This window comes from Mustelus asterias, chromosome 21, assembly GCF_964213995.1.
Source record: "Mustelus asterias chromosome 21, sMusAst1.hap1.1, whole genome shotgun sequence".
NCBI lineage: Eukaryota > Metazoa > Chordata > Chondrichthyes > Carcharhiniformes > Triakidae > Mustelus > Mustelus asterias.
Window position 1 is genome coordinate 59,195,987 of NC_135821.1, and position 24,764 is coordinate 59,220,750.

Here is a 24,764-nt window from a genome sequence, read left to right on the forward strand (position 1 = left end):
ATGAGGTAACCCATTTTGTCATGAGTGGGGATTAACAGTCACAAAGTCTAAGGATTACTTTTTCCCCACTTCCATAGAACATAGAACAGTACAGCACAAGAACAAGTCCTTCGGCCCACGATGTTGTGCCAAACATGACGCCAAATTAAACTAATCCTTTTTGCCTGCCCTTGGTCCATATCCCTCTATTCCTTGCATATTCATGTGTTTATCTAAAAGCCCCTTAAACGCCCCTATCATATCTTCCTCCACCACCTCCCCTGTCAGCGCATTCCAGACACCTACCACTCTCTGAGTAAAAGAACTTGCCCCTCACATCTCTTTTGAACTTGCCCCCTCTCACCCTAAATGCATGCCCCCTGGTATTAGACATTTCAATACTGGGGCAAATGATTCTGACTGTCAACCCCATCTATGCCTCTCACCATTTTATAGACTTCTATCAGGTCTCCCCTCAGCCTCCGCCGCTCCAGAGAAAACAACCTTAGTTTGTCCAGCCTCTCCTTATAGTTCATACCCTCTAATCCAGACAGCATTCCGGTAAACCTCTTCTGCACCCTTTCCAAAGCCTCCACCTCCTTCCTGTAATGTGGTGACCAGCATTGAACACAAGTGCGGCCTAACCAAAGTTTTATAAAGCTGCAACATGACATCCTGACTCTTGTACTCTATCACTGGTTAGCTATTCTTTATTTTGGAATGCCTAAAGACAAGGAACTAAAACTTTGAAGATTCATTTGGAATCGGCAGATCGTAAATTTGGGTTGAAATGGAATAGCTGGCGGAGGCGTCATGGCCCCTCTCAAGTGAAAGGTCAAAGTGCAGAACTTTGGGTTACTGGTATTGGGTTACCAGGGAAAACAGGAAAATCAGGCTGGCTCCATTATGAGCTCTGCTTCCCAGTACCAGAACTCCCTGATCACTACATCCAGGGAATCTGCTCGGCGCCAAGCACAAGAACAAACTAAACAAAGTTCATTGGCACCATTACCCAGTCAAAGAGTTGGGGCGGGGGGGGGGGGGGGGGGGGGGGTGGGGAGGGGTGTGGCGGGGGGCATGGGCAGGTTTATGACAGAATTTGCAGCAGTTTATTCTGCAGTAAACAAAGTCTATTTGGAGTAAAGAACATTATGTTCTTATAAGGAATTCAGCGTTGCTCCAACAAGCCCAGAACCTTCTGTTATCAGATGTGTTCTGCAGCGAAGTTCAAAGATGTCCTCATTAAGCAAATGTTCGCGGTGAGATCTGAGATCAAAATGAGTGATGCAAGTTGCTGACTCATTTAAAAACCTGCATCTGAGGCAAATACAACAAAACAATGAGTAGACTTTCAATAAGAATCCCTCTCCAGACGAGCGTCGAATCCAGACTGACACATCAGTGCAGTACAGAGAGAACGCTGCGCGCTGGGGTGCGTTCATTTGAATGACATGTCAGAGAAAGGCTCTGTCTGCCCGCCCTCTAAGGGGCGTAAAACAAGAGAGCTGGCTGTGGTGTCCTGGTCAATATATAACCCCTGACCACCATCATTAAGAAGTCTCACAACACCAGGTTAAACTCCAACAGATTTATTTGGTAGCACAAGCTGGACTTTAACCTGGCGTTGTGAGACTCCTTACCGTGCTTACCTCAGTCCAACACTGGCATCTCCACAACATGGCCACCATCATTAAAACAGGTTATCTGGTCATTGTCACATGGCTGTTTGTGGGATCTTGCTGTGCATACATTAGCCTTCATATTTCCCAACATGGGAACAGCGATGATACTTCAGAAAATTGGTCATAAAGCACTCTGGGACATCCTGAGGTCAAACTGGAGGAGCTGACACCCAATATCTTTAGCAGCTGTTCGTATTATAGGATAGTTATATAGTATCTATGAATGCAGTCATGTAGCAGCACAATGGTTAGCACTGCAGCCTCACAGCGCCAGGGACCCAGGTTCAATTCCAGCCTTGGATGACTGTCTATGTGGAGTTTGCACATTTTCCCCATGTCTGCATGAGTTTCCTCCAGGTGCTCCGGTTTCCTCCCACAGTCCAAAGATGTGCAGGTTAGGTTGATTGGCCATGCTAAATTACCCCTAGTGTCAGGGGGAATTAGCAGGGTAAATGTGTGGGGTCACGGGGATAGGGCCTGGGTGGGATTGTGGTCAGTGCAGACTTGATGGGCCGAAGGGCCTCCTACTCACTGTCGGGGTTCTATGATTCTAGCCAGAGACTGAAAGAGCAGTTTATCCCAGCAGGACGCACTGCCTTTGGGAGAGTAGGGGGAGATAATTGAGTGGAGGCAGAGATTTACAAAGACTGGGTTGTGGGTTTAGATCAAGAACAATGGGCAGCATTTTTCTCCCCGCTCTGTGGTAAGTTTGCCGGCAGTGGAAGGCAGTATGCTGCTCGCTTGTGGCAGAATCTTATGGTCTCGCCATTGTCAATGGGGTTTCCCGTTAACTGCATCCCTTGCCACCGGGAAACCTGCGGCGGGGGTGCGCTGTCGACAGGACCGTATGATCCCGCCGGCGTGAAAGGTAGGGATATTTCAGTGAATGACTTGTATTTATGTAACACCTTTAATGTAGTAAATCATCCCCAGGTGCTTCACAGGAATGGTATCAGATAGATTCCGACACGGAGCAAACATCAGTACAGGTGACAGAAGGGAGCATTTAAAAGAAGAAAGGAAAAGCAACAAGGTTGAGGATGGGTGGTCCAGAGGTTAGGGTCTCAACGGCTGAAGACAAACTCGGCAATCATGGGGCAACGAGAGTGGGGGACACATGAGAAGCAGAATTGGAGGAATGCAGAGTTCTCGAAGAGTTGTGGGGCTGGAGGAGATTACAGAGACAGGGAGAGTCAATCCTACGCTGTGCTGATTTAATAATGATGTGGAGATGCCAGCGTTGGACTGGAGTAAACACAGTAAGAAGTCTCACAACACCACGTTAAAGTCCAAAAGGTTTATTTGGTAGCACAAGCTTTCGGAGCATCGCTCCTTCTTCAGTTGAGTGAAGAAGGAGGAACACTCTGAAAGCTCGTGCTGCCAAATAAACCTGTAAATTGATGGAAAAGGTCCTTAGGGATGGGATTTACGACCATTTAGAAAGATGCGGATTAATCCGGGATAGTCAGCACGGATTTGTGAAGGGCAAATCGTGCCTCACAAATTTGATAGAATTTTTTGAGGAGGTAACTAGGTGTGTTGATGAAGGTAGGGCGGTTGATGTCATATACATGGATTTTAGTAAGGCGTTTGATAAGGTCCCCCATGGTCGGCTTATGATGAAAGTAAGGAGGTGTGGGATAGAGGGAAAGTTGGCCGATTGGATAGGTAACTGGCTGTCTGATCGAAGACAGAGGGTGGTGGTGGATGGAAAATTTTCGGACTGGAGGCAGGTTGCTAGCGGAGTGCCGCAGGGATCGGTGCTTGGTCCTCTGCTCTTTGTGATTTTTATTAATGACTTAGAGGAGGGGGCTGAAGGGTGGATCAGTAAATTTGCTGATGACACCAAGATTGGTGGAGTAGTGGATGAGGTGGAGGGGTGTTGTAGGCTGCAAAGAGACATAGATAGGATGCAAAGCTGGGCTGAAAAATGGCAAATGGAGTTTAACCCTGATAAATGTGAGGTGATTCATTTTGGTAGGACTAATTTAAATGTGGATTACAGGGTCAAAGGTAGGGTTCTGAAGACTGTGGAGGAACAGAGAGATCTTGGGGTCCATATCCACAGATCTCTAAAGGTTGCCACTCAAGTGGATAGAGCTGTGAAGAAGGCATATAGTGTGTTAGCTTTTATTAACAGGGGGTTGGAGTTTAAGAGCCGTGGGGTTATGCTGCAACTGTACAGGACCTTGGTGAGACCGCATTTGGAATATTGCGTGCAGTTCTGGTCACCTCACTATAAGAAGGATGTGGAAGCGCTGGAAAGAGTGCAGAGGAGATTTACCAGGATGCTGCCTGGTTTGGAGTGTCGGTCTTATGAGGAAAGGTTGAGGGAGCTGGGGCTGTTCTCTCTGGAGCGGAGGAGATTGAGGGGAGACTTAATAGAGGTTTATAAAATGATGAAGGGGATAGATCGAGTGAACGTTCAAAGACTATTTCCTCGGGTGGATGGAGCTATTACGAGGGGGCATAACTATAGGGTTCATGGTGGGAGATATAGGAAGGATATCAGAGGTAGGTTCTTCACGCAGAGAGTGGTTGGGGTGTGGAATGGACTGCCTGCAGTGATAGTGGAGTCAGACACTTTAGGAACATTTAAGCGGTTATTGGATAGGCACATGGAGCACACCAGGATGGTAGGGAGTGGGATAGCTTGATCTTGGTTTCAGATGAAGGTCGGCACAACATCGTGGGCCGAAGGGCCTGTTCTGTGCTGTACTGTTCTATGTTCTATGTTCTACTTACTGATTTAATAAAACACTGGCCGTTCGGAGTGTATCTGATCCATTAACAGGAGTGATGTGTGCGCGAGGTTAATGCTTTGCTGCAGAGTTTTTCATTACTGTAACTGCAGATAAGCTGAATTGAGCACCTGTACCAGAATGACCACCCCTGGCAGCTATGGAAAGGTAACTTCCTCTCAGCCGGAGGCATGGAAATTGTCAGAATTGAGCAGTTATTCTGAAGAGCGCTCTGCTATTACTGAAGAGACAAATATAAATGGAGCCTTTTGTCAGAGTTGTGCATGGCAGTCGGTCATCAGTGAGTATCTATGGACTGTCAGTGATCATAATGGTACCATAGAATGACATAGAATGCACAGCACAGAAACAGGCCATCTGGGCGAACTGGTCCATGTCTACACTTATGCTCCATACTAACCACCATCACACCTCATCTAATTCTATTAGGAATTAAGAACAGGAGTAGGCCACTCAGCCCCTCAAACCTGTTCCACCATTCAGTAAGACTGAAGCTGATGTGGTTGTGGTCTCAACTCCACTTTGCTGTCTGTGCCCCACCACCACCAACCTCCCCCCCACCCCCTCATAACCCATGACCCTCTTGTCTATCCAAAACCTGTCTGACTTTGCCTCGAACAAATTCAGTGACCCAGCCCCCACTGCTCTCTGGGGAAGAGAATTCCACAGACTGGTGACTCTTTGAGGGAAAACATTTCCACGTCAAATGGTAGATCTCTTATTCCTAAATTGTGCCGCCCCGGTTTTAATCTTTCCCACAAGTGGAAACATCCTCCTGGTATCTATACTACCAAAACCCCCTTACATGTTTTGAGAAGATTAGAATAACCTTCGATTCCTGGGATTTCAACGGATCCATTGCATTGTCAGAAAAATGGAACTACTAACGTAAGGAAATTCATTCAGAGACTCCTCCAGCTCCACACAGTGATGTGATGTACTTATCTCACTTCCCCTTAAATGCCTGTACACCATTCACATCAACCATTCCATGCAATAGAGAGTTCCACATTCCAACCACTATCTGGGGGCGGCCATTTGACACAATGATGCAAGGGTTATCGCACGGATGACAAATGCTCACGAAACAATGCAAGGACCCCGTATACCCCGTGTCTCATCTTTGCATGGTTAAAAACTCAAAAACTGACAATAGACTTGGTTTCAGGAACTCAGCCCAAGTGGGGAGCAGTCCAATGGGAGGGCTCATTGGGACACCAACCCCACATGGTCGTGAATTGTAAAACGGATTGCATTTCCAAGCGGTGAAACCAAAGCTTCTTTTGGCTGCTGAACATCTGTGCTGAGGCACAGGGCTGAGAGCCAGAGGGGCCAGGCAGTTCCTCGAGAGGCAGCTTCGCCCATCAGAGGTGAGGGAGTTTGAGAGATCAGTGAATCGGTATTCGGTTTTAGCAGGTACTTCACTGTGCGGAGCTGCTCGAATTGCCCGGAGGAGTCTCTGAAATGAATTTCCTTACTATGTTGGCAGTTCTTTTTCTGTGACAGTGCAATGGATCTGGTGAAATTCCTTCGCAGGCTAATATAATGTATTAGGATTAAGGAACGTGTTGCGATGACACATCAAGGGATTTGGAAGTGCAGGTCATTCACTCTGGATCCAAAAAATTCAAATTGGAATATTTTCTTACTGGTAAAAGTCTAGGAACCGTGGTGAATTTGAGTACCCACATGGACAACTCGAATAGGTGCGTGAATAAAGCAATTCGAGAGGCCAAATGTATGTTAGCTTTTATTGTAAGGAGGCTGGAATATAGAGGGGAGGGAGCTCTACTTCAGTTGTACAGAGTGTTGTTCAGACTCCATCTGGAATACACCAGTCAGGAAAGATATTAAAACCGAAAATGCTGGCTAAACTTGGGTCTGGCAGCGTCCGTGGAGAGAAACAAAGTTAACGGGCAGGACATTACGGCCTCACTCATCCCGAAACTGTAAAATCCCGCCCGAGGTCAATGGACCTTCCCATGCCCCGCCCCTCGCCTGCTCCGATTCCCATGGCGGGCACAGCAGTAAAATTCCGGCCTGTGTTTCAGATCTAAGTGATCCTTTGGATCCAAAAAGTTAACTCTGTTTCCCTCCACAGACATTGCAAGACTTGCTGAGTTTATCCAGCTTTTCCTGGTTTTATTTCCGATTTTCAGAGTCCGCAGTGTTTTGCTTTTAGTTAGGAAAGTTACGTTGCTCTTGGAGGGGTTACGGTACAGAGACACAATAATTATGAGGACGGGTGCATAAACTTGGCTTGCGTTTCAATGAGTGTAGAAGAGGTGGACCTCAGCGACATGTTTGAACTGTTAGAGGGATTTGACAGGGATGATACAAATAAACCATTTCCTTTGGTGGGGGAAATCCATCACTAAGAGACATATTCATGAAATGAGAGCTGCACCATCCAGGAGTGAGATCAGGAAGCATCTTTGCACAGAGAGTAATGGGAAAAGTGCTGTGGAAAATTGAAGAATGGAATTGACAGATTTTTATTATCCAAAGATTTCAAGGGATCTCAGCTAAGGTGGTTCAGATCAGCTATGATTTACTCTAATTGGGGTCCAAAGCTGGGTAACGTACTCCTGTTCCGATGCTTCTGTTTCACAATATTCATAGAATCACAAAATCCTACAGTGCAGAAGAGGCCCTTCGGCCCATCGAGTCTGCACCGATGCTCAAAAGGCCCTGATCTGCCCACCTAATCCCACTTGCCAGCACTTGGCCCATAGCCTTGAATGTAATGATGTGCCAAGTATTCATCCAGCTACTTTTTAAAGGATGTGAGGCATCCCGCCTCCACCACCCTCCCAGGCAGCGCATTCCAGACCGTCCCACCCTCTGAGTAAAAACGTTTTTCCTCAAATCCCCCCTAAAACTCCCACCCCTCACTTTTAACTTGTGTCCTCTCATAAATATTACATTAACTATTGTTCTACACTCTCAGCGAAAGTTAAAATGCACCACAATATTTGTGGGCCATACATATAAGCTAATCACTAATAAATCTACTCTGGAATTCAGGAGAAATGTTTTTTACCGAGAGTGATTAGAATGTGGAATTTGCTATCACAAGGTATGTTTGGGGCAAATAGTATCTGTGCATTTAAGAAGATGTTAACTAAATGCTTGAGGGAGAATGGAATGGAAGGAGACGTCAGTGCAGTTAGATGAAGAGATGTGGGAAAAAGCTTGCGTGAATGAGAAAGAGTGGTTTGGGCCTGTTGGACAAAATGATCTGTTTCTGCGCTGTCAATTTTGTGTAACCTTTTTCATTCATTCATTCTAAGGAGGTGGGAGTGCTGGCAAGGCCAGCATTTATTGTCCATCACTCTTAACTGCACTTGAGAAGGTGGTGGTGAGCCACCTTAAACCGCTGCAGTCCATGTCACGTAGGTACGTCCACAGTGCTGTTAGGGAGGAAGTTCCAGGCTTTTCATCCGTCGACAGTGAAAGAACAGCGATACACTTCCAAGTCAGGATGGCATGTGGCTGGGAGGGGAACTTTCAGGTGGTGATGGTCCCACATGCCTGCTACCCTTGCACTGTATTGGGAGGCACTGTTGAAGAAGCTTTGATGAATTATTGCAGTGCGCCTTGTAGATACTGAGCACTGTAGGCACGATGTGCCAATGATGGAGGAATGAATGGTTATGGTGGTGGGCGGGGGTACTGATGAAGCAGGCCGCTTTGTCTTGTCTGGTGTTGAGCTTCTTGAGTAGAGAGTGTCTGCCGCGCCAGCCCAAAGATTCTAGGGAAGTGCTGTGACATTAAGAGTTATAAATAGGCATTTAGGAATAAAGGGACGGTCTGAAACTGGCTGTGAGTTTCCTATTATGCGTTTGACAGCAGAAAAGAAGGCTTCAAAGAACACATTCATTTCCCTGACAGAATAAAAAAAGGTTTGTTGCTTTTGGACAAGCGACGCAGCTTTGGAATGTATCTGGCTCTTCCTGAGCTGCTCTGCTTTCTGTCAGTGTCTCGTATAAACTTTAACATAATGAATAAATTATTTCCTTTCATCACTTGACCCCCATCTTTTATTCCATTTTCTCAGAAGCAACGCTGGACTGGGCATATAATGTAGCCAGTATGAGGAAAGGAAGATTCAGTGATCTGACACCACAGGCCGAATCTTGTGCTCTTAGAATATGAGTGTGAGTCAGGATTATTTCCAGGTCTTCTGATGTGGCCTAACCAAAGGCCCTGTACAGTTGCAATAAAACTTCCCTACTTTTATATTCCATTCCTCCTGCAACAAACGTCAACATTCCACTTGCCTTCCTAACCACTTGCTGCACCTGCATACTAACTTCCTGTGGTTCCTGTACCAGGATGCCCAGATCCTTCTGTACCACTGAGTTCTGCAATCTCTCGATGTTTAAATAGCATAGTGCTTCACTCTTCTTGTTGCCAAAGCTGGGAACCACACATTTCCAACCTTGTACTTGACCGGCCGAATCTTTTGAAACCTCACTTAACCTATCTATATCGCTTTGCGTACTCTATACTTCCTCTTGACAATTTACTTTTCTACCTATCTTGTTGTCACCAGCAAATTTAGCTACCATACATTCGGTTTCTTTGTTCAAGTTCTTGATATGGATTGTAAATAGTTGAGTCCCCAATACTGATCTCTGTGGCACTCCACTAGTTACAACTTGCCAACCTGAAAGAGACCCATTAATCCTGTCTCTCTGCTTCTTGTTGACTAACCAATCCTTTATCCGTGCTAATATGTTATGCCGTACACCATGAGCTCTTGTTTTGTGTAACCTTTGATATGGTACATTATCAAACGCCATTTGGAAATTCAAGTCCATTACATCTACAGGTTCCCCTTCATCTCCCTTGCTAGTTACTTCCTCAAATAAATCAGTTAAATGTTTATTTGAAAAAAAGGTATAATTGCATTCGAGGCAGTTCAGAGAAGGTTCACTCGATTCATTCCTGGGATGAAGGGCTTATCTTATGAAGAAAGATTGATCAGTTTGGGCCTGTACCCACTGGAGTGTACAAGAATGAGAGGTGATTTTATTGAAAGGTATAAGATCCTGATAGGATGGATACCCAGAGGATGTTTCCCTTTGTGGGCAAAACTAGAACTAGGGGACACAGTATAAGAATAAGAGGTCTCCCTGTTACGACAGTGATGAGGAGAATTTTTTTCTCTTGGAATCATCAGGCTGTGGAATTCTCTTCCCCACAAAGCATTGATTTTATTCAAAGCTGAGTTAGATCAATTTTTGCGAGATAAGGAAATCATGGTTTATGGGGAGCAGATGGGAAAGTAGAGTTGAGACAACAATCAGATCAACCATGATCTTATCAAATGGCGGACCAGTCTCAATGGTCCGAATGGCTCACACCTCCTCCTAGGTCCTATATTCCTATGTTTGCACCTCACTCCCCAGAGGTGGGCTTTGCCACTTTTGGAGGGGACGCGGGAAGGCACCTCAATTTTGAGTTACCCTCTGAAGAGGTTGAAATTCAATGCAATGAATGGTGGCCGCAGCCGTGAAGCCAGCCCTGTGGAGGGGGGAATGTCTCCAGAGGGTGGCCACGGCTCCGGTGGGGTGGGTGGGCTTAGAGGAGGTCTCGTGGGCCCCCGGGGGTGACCACCAGCTCCAGGCACCAGCCAGACTTGCCCTCAATTGGGGGGGACGTCTGTCAAGCAGCTTAACCAATCAGCCCACAAATGAGCGTGTAGTTATAGAAATTGGTTACCTTGCCTGCTGGATGGGTAGCCTCTGACAATGCTGAGCCACTTCTGGTAAGACCACGAGGAGGTGAGAAGTGTGGGACTTACCCACTGGCCCAACCAACACATATTATTCTGAAATTCCTCCCTCTTCCTCCCTTGAAGCCTGCCTCATCTGGACTGAAAAGCTGTCATCCACTATTACAGCATTATGTTTGGAAAGAACCTTCCAGTAACAGCTCGAGATTGCATTTTGTTTCCTGCATGAACTGCAGTGCACACTCTCTGCCTTTGAGGTCCTGTGCCCAGCCAGAGAATGCTACCAAGAGGCAGAAAATATGAGGCGATGACCTAGTGGTATTATCGCTGAACTATTAATCCAGAAACTCAGCTAATGTTCTGGGGACCTGCGTCCGAATCCAGCCATGGCAGATGGTGGAATTTGAATTCTGTAAAAAAAAAATCTGAAATTAAGAATCTACTGATGACCATGAAACCATTGTTGATTGTTGTAAAAACTCCTCTGGTTCACTAATGTCTTTTAGTGAAGGAAATCTGCCACCCTTACCTAGCCTGGTCTACATGTGATTCCAGAGCCACAGCAATGTAGTTGACTCTCAACTGCCCTCTGAACAAGGGCAACTAAGAATGGGCATTAAATCCTGGCCAGCCAGCGACGCCCATGTCCCACGAATGAATAAAAAAAAGTCCTCGTCAGTTTTCCCTCAGCGGTCCTGCAATACATTACAGGCCGTGATTCAGAATGCTATGCTTGGGCGAAAAGGCATGAGTGATTGTTCAGTAAAACTCGAAGAGGATGGACTAAGTTCAGAGCAAGATTTCAGAAATGGTCAGAACGTTTTAACATTCTGTCAATTGTGTTCTAACTATTTTGACAAAGAGCAGTGGTTTTCAAATATCTATGGATAGCAAAGGGGAGAAAGGGGGATGGTGGTGGTGGGGAGAGACTCTTTGCAGAAATTGATACAGTCCCAAGGGACCTTCTGTAAGTATTGGCATGCTTCTAAAAACTGGTGCAATATTGGATCAGTCACCTTGGATTTAGTCCCCATTAAAATGAAAACTTTCTGAGCTCTTTGAGTGTTTTTGCATGTTGTTTTTACGAGCGGGGTGAATGTGTGAATTTGTTTCCAGCAAAAGATGGAACAAAGAGGTGTTCATATCCTTCGTTTTAATGTTTTTCCCCATTTCTCTGATTTAGGAACCAGTGAAGAAAAGTTGAAGAAAGCGGAAGAAAGTGAGGGCACAGACCCAGCAGAGGAGCATCAGTTTTCGGATGTTGAAGAATCAGACGATGATGATGACAACGATGACGATGACGAAGAAGAGGAGGAAGAGGAACAATTTGTGAAGTCTTCAGAGTTTGCAAATACCGATCAGCAAACAGCGGGGACTGCCTCAACACCATTCAGAGGAGTAACTGCAGTCACATCGTTAGAGACCACCTCAAAGCAGGGGTCTAGTTTTACCAGTCAGTATTCATTGACAAGTTACCCAGTGTCATCATCTCAACTTCAAGCCACACAGCCAACGAAATCCTCAGAGTCAAGCATGGTTCCTGTGTGTCGTGGTGTCTCACAGGCACAACTCGAAGGAAACATTTCAATGCCATCACTGACATCCACTGAGCATTTTTTAATGACTCGAGATCCTGTGATGAAAAGGCAGACTGCGCTCAGTGCAGATATTTCACCATCAAGAGATACATCGCCTAGAAGGCCATGGTCTCCAAAGAGAGAAGCATCGCCCAGTAGTCTTTTATACCCAGCAGGGGACACCCAATCGGGGAAACACTCATCGCCAGAGAGACAGGCATCGGTTCAAGAGCACATGTCTCCAAGAAAAGAGATGTCACCTGGGAGACATTTCTCACCAGGAAGGGAGTTATCATCCAGGAGATGCCTGTCGCCAGGGAAAGGCATGTCACCAAGGAGACATTTGTCTCCAGGAAGAGAGGTGTCACCTGAGAGATGTTTATCACCAAGGATAGAAGTGCCACCTGGGAGAGTTTCACCTGGAACGCACTTGTCACCAGAAAGAGAAGTATCACCTGGGAGAACGTTGTCACCAGGTTTGAAAATGTTGTCTTCACGGTACCTGTCTCCAGCAAGAGATGTCTCTCCAAGGAGACAATTGTCACCAGTGCGAAAAGAGTCACCTCTAAGACACTTGTCCCCGGTAAAAGACGAATCACCAAGTAGATGCCTGACACCAACTTGGCAAAGCGCCCAAGGCTCCTCTTTCCCTGCACAGCACAGTGGCTCATCTTCATTGGGTCTACCTCCAAGGATATCTAGCAAAGAGTTGGAACAATCTGAATCTAAACTGGTAAGCATGATAAAGGTACTTCATAATGTTCATGGTTTTCCCAGCGATGATGAACTGCTTTAACCACTGCTAGTTTTGGGCAATTCTAGTTCAGCTGTGGAATTCTTTCTCTGCCTTCCAAACAATCCTGCGGGGAATAGTAGAAAAGTGGTTAATCTGGAGCATTAGTAACCCTGAGGTCTGGACTAAATATCTGAGGAAGTTCAAATCCGACCACAGCAACTGGGGAATTTAAATTCAATGTATTAAATAAATCAGAAATGATGAGCATAAGCCTACTGGATTGTTGTAAAAACCCATCTGGTTTATTAATGTCCTTTAGGGAAGGATATTTGCCATTATTACCGAGTCTGGCCTACATATGACTCCAGGCCCAAAGCCATGTGATTGACTCTTCACATCCTCTGAGATGACTTAGTAAGGTGCTCAATTGTATTCACCCTCTCAAGGACAACTAGGCACAGTGGTTAGCACTGCTGCCTCATAGTGCCACGGAGGTGATGGCCAAGTGGTATTATTGCTAAACTCTTAATCTGGAAACCCAGCTAATGTTCTGGGGACCTGGGTTCGAATCCCGCCAGGGCAGATGGTGGAATTTAAATTCAATTTTTAAAAATCTGGAATTAAGAATCTACTGATAACCATGAAACCGTTGTTGATTGTCGGGAAAAAAACCCCATCTGGTTCACTAATATCCTTTAGAGAACAAAATCTGCCATCCTTATCTGGTCTGTGACTCCAGAGCCACAGCAATGTGCTTGACTCTCAATTGCCTCGGGCAACTAGGGAATGGGCAATAAATGCTGGCCATAATTTTTAAAAATCTGGTTCGATTCGTGGCTTGGGTCACTGTCAATGCGGAGTCTGCATGTTCTCCCTATGTCTGCATGGGTTTCCTCCAGGTGCTCCGGTTTCCTCCCGCAGTCCGAAAGTGCTGGTTAAGTGCATTGGCCATGCTAAATTCTCCCTCAGTGTACCCAAACAAGCGCCAGTGTGTGGTGAGTAGGGGATTTTCACGGTAACTTTGTTGCTGTGTTAATGTAAACCTAGTTGTGACACTCATAAATGATAAATAACTAAAAACTAAAAGATGGCCAAAAGTGAACGTGTGAGCAAAAAATTTGCAGCCCTTGCCTAATCATTCTTAAGATGTCGGCAGCATTGAAAAGACTGGTGTTTTTAACCCAGCTTCTGTTACTCTCCTGTGCCGCTGCATTGCAGTGTCTTGATATAACTGAGTAGTATGCTAGGCATTTCATTGGGTAGTTGAGAGCCAATCATGTGGGAGTGGAACTGGAGTCAAATGCAGGTTGGTTCCCTAAAGGACATCGGCAAACTGGTTGGCTGTTTACAACATTCCAACAGCTTTGTGGTCGTCTTTTATCGCTCGTGGCTTCTTCTTCAGATTCAAGTTCTCAAACTGTGGGGTTTGAACTTGTCTTCCAGATTGTTAGTCCAGTAAGCACTCTGCCACCGCAACCTTGCCAGCTCCCACCTTGGTGCCATTCGAGGCTGTATTGCCGAGAACCCAGATAAATTTTGACCTATGCAGCTTTCACTTTCTGCAAACAGCCAAGTTTCCTGCTTCAATTATTTTTCTACGTCCTCTTGTCTGTGTTGGAATCAGCTGCTGATTTTTTTTTTCTGGGCATTCAGCAAGTTTCACACTGATAACCGTACACATGAGATGATCATTCTGATGTCGATTCACGTTCTCCTTGTCCTGCTTTATTTCAGTGTGGTCACATGCATGTGTGTTTCTGCATCTTTCCCTTGTTCCTTTCTCTTCCTCCTCTTTTTTAAAAAATATTTCTCCTCTGTTTGTCCTTTCCTTCTTGCCCATTTCACTTTGCTCCTTTTGCTCCCTATTGATTTTCCGCAAAATTGCCATAGCTTGGCCTTAGGCGCTTAATGTAACTCAGAGAGCGATTGCCCCAGAAGAGCATCGTCGTGCTTCCACTGGGGGCACTGGGCAGTGCTGCATTATTGTCAGTGTGTAACGGGAGCTGAACTCTGCATCTAGATGTGCTGTGCCTGATCTGGGAGTCAGGAAAATGACAATGGTCTCTCGGAATTGGAAAAGTGCTTCTTTCCCTCAGAATGCCGGCATTACACAGCATTATAGATTATTTACGCAAAAACAGGCCATTTCGCTCAATAGGCCCATTCCGGTTTCATGCTCCACACAAACCTCTTCCCAACCCCATCCACGCATCCTTCTTATTCCTTTCTCCTTCATGCGCTTTTCCAGTTTCCCCTCGAAAGCATTCATGGCTAGTGCTTCCCAAAACTTAATTTCATTTTAACACTTGAAAATTAACATGACCCCAAACATCAGCAAACAGAAAACAGCAAGAAAAGGGCCCAGTAACATTCAGTCTATTATCATTACGGTTTGCACATTATACATTAAGATATAATAATACATCATGGAAATATGAACACCAATTTTTAAAGTACTTTGTTATTTTGTGTACTCATGTAGCTTTCAATCAAGCTCTCCATAATCCCTGGTGACAAAAGACTCAGTGAGGCCCCACTCCCACAAACCCCATATATGCATTGTAATCGCACACACACACATACACACACACATACACACACACACGCACACACACACACACACCACACACACACACACATACACTGTTTTTTGTGTGCGGTTTGCACATTCTCCCTGTGTCCACGTGGATTTCCTTTGGGTGCAGGGCTGCACAGATACCCGGGTAACTGTCCATGTGAAGTTTGCATGTTCTCCCCGTCTCTGCATGGGTTTCCTCCGGATGTTCCAGTTTCCTCCCACCATCCAAAGATGTGCTGGTTAGTTTGATTGGCCATGCTCAATTGACCTTAGTGTTGGTGAGATTAGCAGGGTAAATATGTGGAGTTACAGGGATAGAGCCTGGGTGACATTGTTGTCAGTGCAAGCTCAATGGGCCGAATGGCCTCCTTCTGCACTGTAGGGATTCTATGCTTCAGTTTCCTCCCACTGTACAAGGATGTGCACGTTCGATGGATTGGCCATGCTAAATTGCCCCTTAGTATCCAAAGATGTGTAGGTTAGGGGGGATTGGCCATGCTAAATTGCCCCTCAGAGTCCAAAGATGTGTAGGTTAGGTAGTTTAGCATTGGAAAACACTCAATTTTGAAGCTGCCACTCCCTTCCCTGGCTCAGTCAGTGACTGAATTTCACTCACTAGCCTCTGTGCCAGGTTGGAGCACAGACAGCCCGGGCCTGCCCGCCACTTGCTGCCAGATGTGTTTTCTGAAACTAAAGAGCTAACTATCGGGCCTTTTGCTGTTTGGTTGCATTAATCTAGTTGGTCCAGGACTGTCACATCACAGCATCCATACTGGGTGGTCTCCTCTTCACAGTCCTATTGTTGCTGAGAGGAGGGGGTTGCTCTTGACCCCAAATGTACAGTAAGTAGTCTCATAACGCCAGGTTAAAGTCCAACAGTTTTATTTGGTAGCACGAGCTTTGGAGCGCTGCTCCTTCATCAGGTGACTCACCCGATGAAGGGGCAATGCTCCGAAAGCTTGTGCTACCAAATATACCTGTTGGACTTTAACCTGGTGTTGTGAGACTATTTACTGTGTCTACCCCAGTCCAACACCGGCAACTCCACATCATGACCCCAATTGTGACCTCTACAACCCCATGGGGAGGGTCACGACCCACACTTTGGGCATCACTGATCAATGCTGTTTGTCTCAACCACTCCCTGGGGTAGCTATTTCCACAATCTCACTACTCCCTGGTAAAGAAGATTATCCCGAATTCCATTTGGATTTGGTAGTGACTGCCTTGCATTTGTGGCCTCCAGTTCTGAGCTTCCACTTAGTTTGTTACATATAATGACTGCGCAGTTTGCATTTATATAGCAACGTGATGTAGAAGACATCCCAAGGTACTCCACAGGGAAAACAGAACATCAAGAAGGAAACACCAAGGGGTGGTGGGGTGGTGACCAAGAACTTTAATTAAAGTGGTGAATTCTGAGAAGGATCTTTAAAGAAGATGGGGAGAAGGTTGCAGAGAAAGGCAAGGATGATGCCATGATGGGATTAAAAGTCAAACATAAGGGGCGGGCGATTCTCCCACCTGCTGTGCTAAATCTTTAGTGCAGCAGGCTGGGAGAATCCCACGACGGGTGATACGCGGGATTCACGCATCTGCTTCACGCCAGAAATAGGCGGGGAAGCGCCGTAAGTAGTTTAAATCTCATTTTAATATAATTTAAACGCAATTAGTGAGCCCGGGACTGAGGTGTCTAGGCCCACTAGCCTCTTCACCACCACCACCCCCCACCACGCCCCGCACCCCCCGCCACACCCCCCAGCCAGGAGTATTTCACTCCAGCGGGTTTTACAGTAGCTTCCCACTTTCGGGGAAGTAGCGGCCCGATCCCACTGGAATGGAGAGGTGGGCAATTGGGGCCCCCCAGAGGGTGAGGTGCCAGGGCGGGGTGTGTGCCCTTTGGGCATTGGCACCCTGGCAGTGGCAGCCTGTGCCCCCTGTCACTACCCAAGGGGCAAAGTGCCAATGCCCAGGTGGCACCTTGGCATTGCCCATCTGGTCACCTGCTGCGGGGGCGTGGGGGGAGTCGGCACTGCGGGGGGGGTCAGGGGTTACTTCAGGTGGGGTGCGAGAGATCACGGCAGGCTGGGAGGAGGGGCTTGGGTCTGGGCTGGGGAATGGTTGGGGGGCCAGCGATCGGGCCATATGGAAGCGGAAAGCCGGTATTGCGGGAGTCGCAGGGCTGGCCAGCAGTTGGGAGGCCATCAGCGCGGGGCCACTGCATGTGCGCCAATCTCAGCACTGACAGATCGGCGCGTGCTTAGTGGCCCGCTCAGTGCACTGATTTCAGCCTCTCCAGTGGGAATAGGCCCGCTCCTGAAATTGAATGATATTCGCGCTGGTGTCCTCTGCAGTGCACAGAGTATGAGAGATTCTTCTCTGAACTCCCACTGAGAAAACCAGCGTGAATTTCTCCAGTTTTCACGCAAATTCGACACTTAAAATTCTTTTGGGAGAATTCCTGCCAAGAATTGCAATTTGGTTAACATGGTTAATAACATTTTACAGTGCTCTCGGGTTTTGTGAATGGCCTCCCCATGAGTGTAATTCAGCAACCTAACATTTAAACTTGTATTCACCATTGACATGTGAGATAGTTCAAGGCACTTCATAGGAACATTATCAAACAGAAAATTGGCACAGCGGTATAAGGAGAATAGGGGACCAATGACCAAAAGCTTGGTCAAGGGTTAAGCTTTAAGGAATATCTTAAATATGGATAAAGAGGCAGAGAGGTGAATGGGGGGAATTGCAGGACTTAAGATCTAGATCATTGAGGGCACTGCTGCCAGTGGTGAAGTGATTAAAATTAAGATACCAAAAAATCAGAATTGGAGGAGTACAGAGATCAGTAATAACTGGATCATAAGAACTAACTTCATAGTGTAAGACAGAAGGATGTGTAATTTCCTCTTCTTTCTTTGCTGTACAGAAGATGTCTAGAATGGGATACCATAGGATACATGAAGAACCAAGTACACCGTCCCAAGCCTTGCATTTTTTTTCTTCGAGACATACTCAAACTGCACTGGAAGGACAAAGTTACAGTGGGCTGACTGGGACCGCACAAGATTACGTTTTCAGTCATCTTCCTCTGCATTCGCAACAGCTGGTTAGGACGCCCTATCCCATGATTCCAATCGGTGGTATTCAGATGGTTCAGTCTAGGCCAGGCTGTCATTCAGGCTTGGTGCCTTCTCCAATAGTCTCTCTACAGTCAGGGTTTCCTGTAAATCTAACTGTGCCATGTCCCCTTAGTGCAACTAAGACAGAAGCCACAGTCTATTTAGAAGAACAGATTTCACTGAGGCCCAAATCAGCTGAAGCAACAACTTCAAAATCTTTATCTTTACCGCTACCTTCAGGTCCTGCAGCCCCTGTTGTGACGGTACCTTCTCTTGCTAGAAGTAGCAAACCAAGTGTTACTTTACAGAGGACAGAGACAGTTGAGTTAGAAGAAGAGGAAGCATACAAACAGGAGGAATACAGGGTACCAATTTATTCTGAACCCAGCACTAGCGCTGCTCTGAGCCACACGGGGAAAGATGCTGGCTCAGCCAGACTGGACAGCCCCAGCACCAGCCACGAGCACTCTCCAAAGCCTTCGACAAGTGGGGAAGGAACCTCAAAGGGGTCGAGCAAGAAGCAGCTTGGGTCTGCAGACACCTACTACGAGTCAGCTCGCACTTTAACCACCAAGCAACCTACACATCCTTTACAAGGAAGCAGCCGCAGTAGCTCGTCAGAGTCTTCAAGCCCTTCCCACTCTTTCCAAACCGGTGCTCGCAGGACTGCTTCAAGTGGACAGTGTCACCCAGTTAGAACGCAAAGGGGGAGCAGCCCTGAGCTTAAGGGTGAAGGCATTGTGCACCTTGATACGCAAAAGGACAATGAGACAGGAAGTTCATAGCATCCACAGCCATGCAGATCCACCTTTGAAGAATAGGCGACGGGCATTTGTCAACACTAGTTTTTCTTCATCATATTCATGAATGTTGGTTGAACAAAACATTCGCATATATATATTGTAAACATGACCAAAATCATCAGAGAATTCCTGTTTAAAATTATCCAAGTCCAGTATTATTTAAACATACACAGTTACTTGTGCCTTTCTCTTTTATTTTGTGGCTCCAAATGTATGGGAGAGTGGGGAGGTGGGGGCGGGGTGGGGGGGGAGAGAAAAAAATATTGAGGCTGTGAATATTTTTAAGAGCAATGTAATGGATTCAGAGTAGCTGTCTTTTTTTTCATTTGGAATTACATTGCGTCAAATGACATGAAACAAAAGGGATTAAAACATTGGTGTGATGATGCACTGAAGACTTATTTTTATATTGAGAAAATGTAAACAGCTCTTGTGTACAGAAATAATTCTATGAAGCATATTTATTGTATTCTGTATTTAATTGTTTATAAATGGCTACATTTTTCCCAGCATCTTGGTGGTCTTTCTGTGCGCTTTTTAAAGCTTCTTAAGCAGAAATTATCACGATAAAGAATTGCTTTATTTTGACCATGGTTATGTTTACCCTTTTGCAAGGATTGACTCTTGGCTCTTAGGCTACCCTGCTAAGGATTCTTTCACATGTAACGCCTTTGATTTGTCTGGACAAAATGGACTTTCTCATCTTTGAAGACAGCAACCAAAATGAATTCTGCAGCATAGCAGCACCAGGATCAGCAGCAAGAATCCGTTCTCTGAGGGTCCAGTAGTCCTTTGTTTTCTTTTTTGGAATATAGGTTTTTAATCAAACACTGACCCAACAGATCAACCATCTACTTTGTGACCTGCAAATCACGTCAGCACCCCCGTGAATAATCTGCTACTTAATGCCTGGGAGGAACGGGTAATCTTAGACCTACGGTTCCCAAAGCTGCCCAGCACTACAGACTATTTTGGAATCATGTCCGGCTAGACTGAGCGAAATGAGATTGAAGGCCGCAATTAGTCAACAACTCCATTATCGGGCAACTACCAAGGATGGTCGTAGGTCAACTAGAAGAACTGTGATTTTTTTTTTTGTTGTCTTGCAATGTTAAGAAACCTTGAGGCACGGAAGTTTTTCAGAATGAGTTATAGGATGCACAGTTCCCAAGTCCAAAGATGCTTTTGGAGAACCTCCGACTTTTGTTTATTTTTGATGTGCGCTGTGGCCTTTTTTTGGGTGTGGTGGGCGAGGTTGGGGTTGGGGTGGGTTGGGGGGGGGTTTAGAAGCTGAGGACAGTTACTGGTGGACTGTCCTATCAGCTGTGTCTTTTTTTTTAGTACCTTTGTCTCGATTGAAAAAAGAATTGTCCGCAGTCTGCAATACTTTGATCCGTTCTATTGAATGTAATTTTAGAAGTAAATGTAATGTACATAAAAAGCACTTAAAAGCATTTCAGACACTTTCAAGTGAAATATAGGTGATGTGAAAGAGTTCTTAAGTTTTATATTTGCTCTATGACATTCCATCATTTTGGCTGCACTTAAATGCTTAAACATAGTATTATTTTACATTTAGCTAGCTATTGTAAACTTAAAAGTTCCCCATCAAACTACAGTGGTCTGAAGGTTTACCTGGGTCCTTGTTCTATTACCAACGACACATGTCGTCACTTTTCGCCGCTAACTGCTTCCCACTTTGAAAATGTTGTCCCTTTAATCACTTTTAGCATTGAAACATAGGGCGGAATTTTCCTGTCCCACCCGCCACGGGAATCGTAGCGGGCAGGACAAGGACCGTGCTAACCTCGGGCGGGATTTTCCAGCCTTGGGGGCTAGCACGGCCGGAAAATCCCGTCCATAATCTTACTTTGTACTCGACGAGTTTTTACTTGGCAACTGCTCTTTCACAGCCAGGGAAACCTCATTCCACTGTGTGTGATGAATTCAAAGAGACAGGATTCCTGTTTCAGAACTAACAGAAGTTTCCGTGCTGTCTCATTCAGGCTTCGATGTGAGTTCGAACACTGCAGTATAACGTTACTGCTTAAAGCCAGCCGACTGACTTTTTGAATGAATTTATGTAATATATTACTGACTGTTAATATTTTTCAAAACTAAAGAAAAGGGTGCATTTTGAAATTAGCGCTATTTTCATTTAAGTAAACCTCAGAACTAAGCCTGCAATGAGCTGGTGGAAAGGGACACTGTCTCTTTAAAAGTAAAAATCAATTTGATGCCAATATATTTTGGTGGTCTTAGAGACTTTTTAATGGGAGAAAAAAAAAAGCAAGATCTTAAAATGTACACTTGCATGATATCAGCAGTTTGGCACTTAATCCCACTTTAATTCCTGTAGTGTTAACGTGAAATTCATCTTGTTAAATTTGATATTTTTCAAGAATACTGATCGTTCTCCTTTTCAGAGGTTATGTGTAATAATGTTGTCTGTTCTAAAGAAAAAAAAGTTTATATACATTTTTTGTTAAGAGAAAAAGGCAATACATTCCAAAAAAGACAACTGTAAATACATATAGTTCTACTATGTAATTGGTACACTTGCCTGTAATTACTTTGAAACACCAATTTCTAGTACTGCACCTTGCCACACTTGTATGGGGTAAAACCGTACATAAATGCAGGTAACAAAAGCACAGAGCTCATTGTGAAGTAAAAGAAAAGCAATTTTAAAATAAAAAGGAAGAAAGAGCAAAAAAAAAGAAAAATGGAAGAAAAAAACCTAGAAGTCAGTATTTGATGTCTGTGAATCCTATTGTACACCTACACATCTGTACTGTGAATGAAAATGTTTTTCACAGGTATTCTATTTGTCTTTACCACGTTTCAAAGTTGGTAAAGGAGTTGGGCATATTTTTTAAAAAGCATGTTGGAATAAATTTTACAAACTCGATGTGTTTCCAGGGTTGTCTCATTGCCCTCTCCCCGCGTGTTGCTCGTTGAATGCTCCATTACTTGTTTTTTTCCCCCTAATATATCAGAATGTTTTGAAGAGCTATCTTAAACTTTTTTTGTTGATCCACGGAAACTCTTGAGTGACAAAGGATTCAAGTCTACAAATTTCCGATTTCTTACTGCTCCCTCTCCCTCCCCCTGTACGTACATCAATTTGTAAATCGTGCCTTGTGAGACCCGTTGGGAATGAGACCAAATGGATGTCACACAATGTGCTTAGTACACATCCCAAAAGCGGATGCCGAAGACCCAGGCTGGAATCTTACCACTGCTTACGTTGGCCAGATTTTCCCATCCCGCCACAGCGAATGGAGATTTGGCTGGCCGCCAAATTCTCCGACCTCGCTACAGCGGGAGCGTGGCGCGAACGGGTGGTAAGATTGCACCTCTCGTGTCTCAAGTGTAAGGAAGGCGTGCAACAGAAACTGCCCTGTAGAGTGTCACTACTGATCTGATTAAGGCAAACCAAATCAGATCTCCAAGTAGATAACCTAATGATCCAAAATATCTTCTAACTGAAGTCCCACTCCACTTTGCACTTATTAATGAAAACATAGCCTCGGCTCAGACTCGGGTGCAGTATCGAGGGAGTGTTGCACTTAGCGAAGGTGCCATTAACCTGTGAGGCTCCATCTACCCTCTCAGCCAGTTGCGAAAGATCCCACGGCATTATTCAAAGATGAACAAGAGAGTTCTTTATGGTGTATCTGCCAATATTTATTCCTCAACCAGCATCACAGAAAACAGATGATCCAGTCATTTCTGTCTGTGGGACTTAGCGATTTTGGCCACAGCGTTTCCTACATTGCAACTTCAAGACAAAAAGTGCTTCAAATTGGCTGAAAAACACTCTGGGATGTCCCGAGGTTGTGAAAAGGTCATAAATGCAAGTCTGATCTTTCCTTTCTTCAGAGAAGGTTGGTTGTTAATGATGCACATACCAAATTGATCTAAGTTATTGAACAGTTTTCTGGTCTATTAAACACAGCAGGGAGCATTTGCCTTAACCAGCTTCAGAGCCTGATGTACAAAGGAGGTCTCTAGGCCAACTGGACTCCTCTCCAAAGGGTCAGGTTATATCTTATAACCAATGCCATCAGCTCCAGAGCGCAACGACTCTGCACAAATTTCAACATGAAGTGATTTCCCCTCAACCTCTCCTCTGCCCCAACACTCTCCAGAAATATTTCCTCTCTGCGCTGGATATTTCCTGGAGAGTTGCTGCCAGCACCACACTTTGGTGAATATTTTGGTCACGTGCACACATTGATCTGGATGATGGGCACCTGGGAAAATACAAAGATTAGGACCAGACTTTTTAGTTATCGATTGGATCAGTGACCTGGTCCTGCTTACAGGAAGATGAAGTTAACTGCATCCAATGCTCCCTTTGCATCAAAACAACTGGCCACTAACCCCCACCCCGGTAGCTGCAAGAGGAAGAAATAACTTGGATCTGTATAGCACCAATCATGACTTCAGGACGTCCCAAAGCCCTTCGCACAACCAATGGGCCATTATGAAGTGTTACTGTTGCAATTCGTTCCAGCTCCTGCTCCATCCCTATTGGCTGAGTGAAGACTTGTCTAAGGGACATATCCCAATCCAAAGATGTGGCATTTAGTTTCCATCCGGAATTGGGAAAATATCAAGCAGTCTGCCGGGTTTGGGGGGGGGGGTCGCTGGCGGTGACGGGGTGCTTTGAGTTGCCTTTCCGAACACTTAAGTCACCTCCAATAGAAAGAAAACTAGAAGCTGAGGCTGATTCTGTGATTCTGTTTTCCTGGGAGAACAGAAGACTAAGAGGGGATTTGATCGAACTGTTCAAAAACATGAGGAGTCTGGGCAGAGTACTTGGGGAGAAACTGTCCCCTTTGGTGGAAGGGTTGAGAACCAGAGGACAGCGATTTAAGGTGATTGGCAAAAGAAAAAACAGCAACATGACCAAAGAGCCACTTCTATGCAGCAAGTGGTTAGGATTTGGACAGCATTACCTGGAGTCTGGTGGAGGCTGTTCCAATTGAGACTTCCAAAAGAAAATTGGATCTCTTTTTTATACTCATTCATGGGATTGGGGTTCCACTGGTTGGGCCAATATTTATTACCCATCCCTGAAGGCAATTAAGAGTCAACCATATTACTGTGGATTTGAAGTCGCATGTAGGCCAGACTAGGTAAGGGTAGCAGAATTCCTTCCCTCAAGGACATTAATAAACCAAATGGGTTTTTTCAACAATCGACAATGGTTTCATGGTCATCAGTTAACTTTTAATTCCAGATTTTTTTTTATTAAATTCAAATTTCACCATCTGGCATGGTGGGATTCAAACCCTGTGTCTCAGGATTACTCGTCCAGTGCCAATACCACTACGCAACTGCCTCCCCTAATTATCTGAGCTCTACCTGGAAAAAAATCAAGGTTACAGAGCATAGGCTGGGGAAGTGGACTAGATGAGTTGTTCTTGAAGACACAATGGGCCGAATGGCCTTCATCTGCGATGCCATTCAATGATTCTAAAATGAATGTGGAAGTAAACCAACAATGGTCATCCACTGATACACAGGAAAGGACAACGACCACAACCAATATTACATCAATCCAACTGGACCCGGGAGGTGTAGACCAAAGCAATTATATGAATTCTTATCACCAGAACTATTGTGAGCCTGAGCACAGCTTTCACAAGACAACCCTCCCACATATCCGGACCCATATGTTCAATTATTCCAATTGTCACTGGTTACTTTGATGGCAATTTAAGCTGAAATGTTTGATAATTTAGTTTGTAGGATACAGCTTGCTTTA

The 24,764-nt window shown here is 45.2% G+C and overlaps 1 protein-coding gene across 1 annotated transcript in view; it reads left to right on the forward strand.

The window, feature by feature from the left end:
* Positions 1-19,179, forward strand: part of hivep3b (HIVEP zinc finger 3b) — a 77,338-nt gene extending 58,159 nt beyond the window's left edge. Inside the window, 2 exon segments of the mRNA XM_078237954.1 lie at positions 11,350-12,476; positions 17,990-19,179. Coding sequence (XP_078094080.1) covers positions 11,350-12,476; positions 17,990-18,967 — 2,105 coding nt within the window. The 3' untranslated portion in view covers positions 18,968-19,179.
* Positions 19,180-24,764: the final 5,585 nt, after the last annotated feature.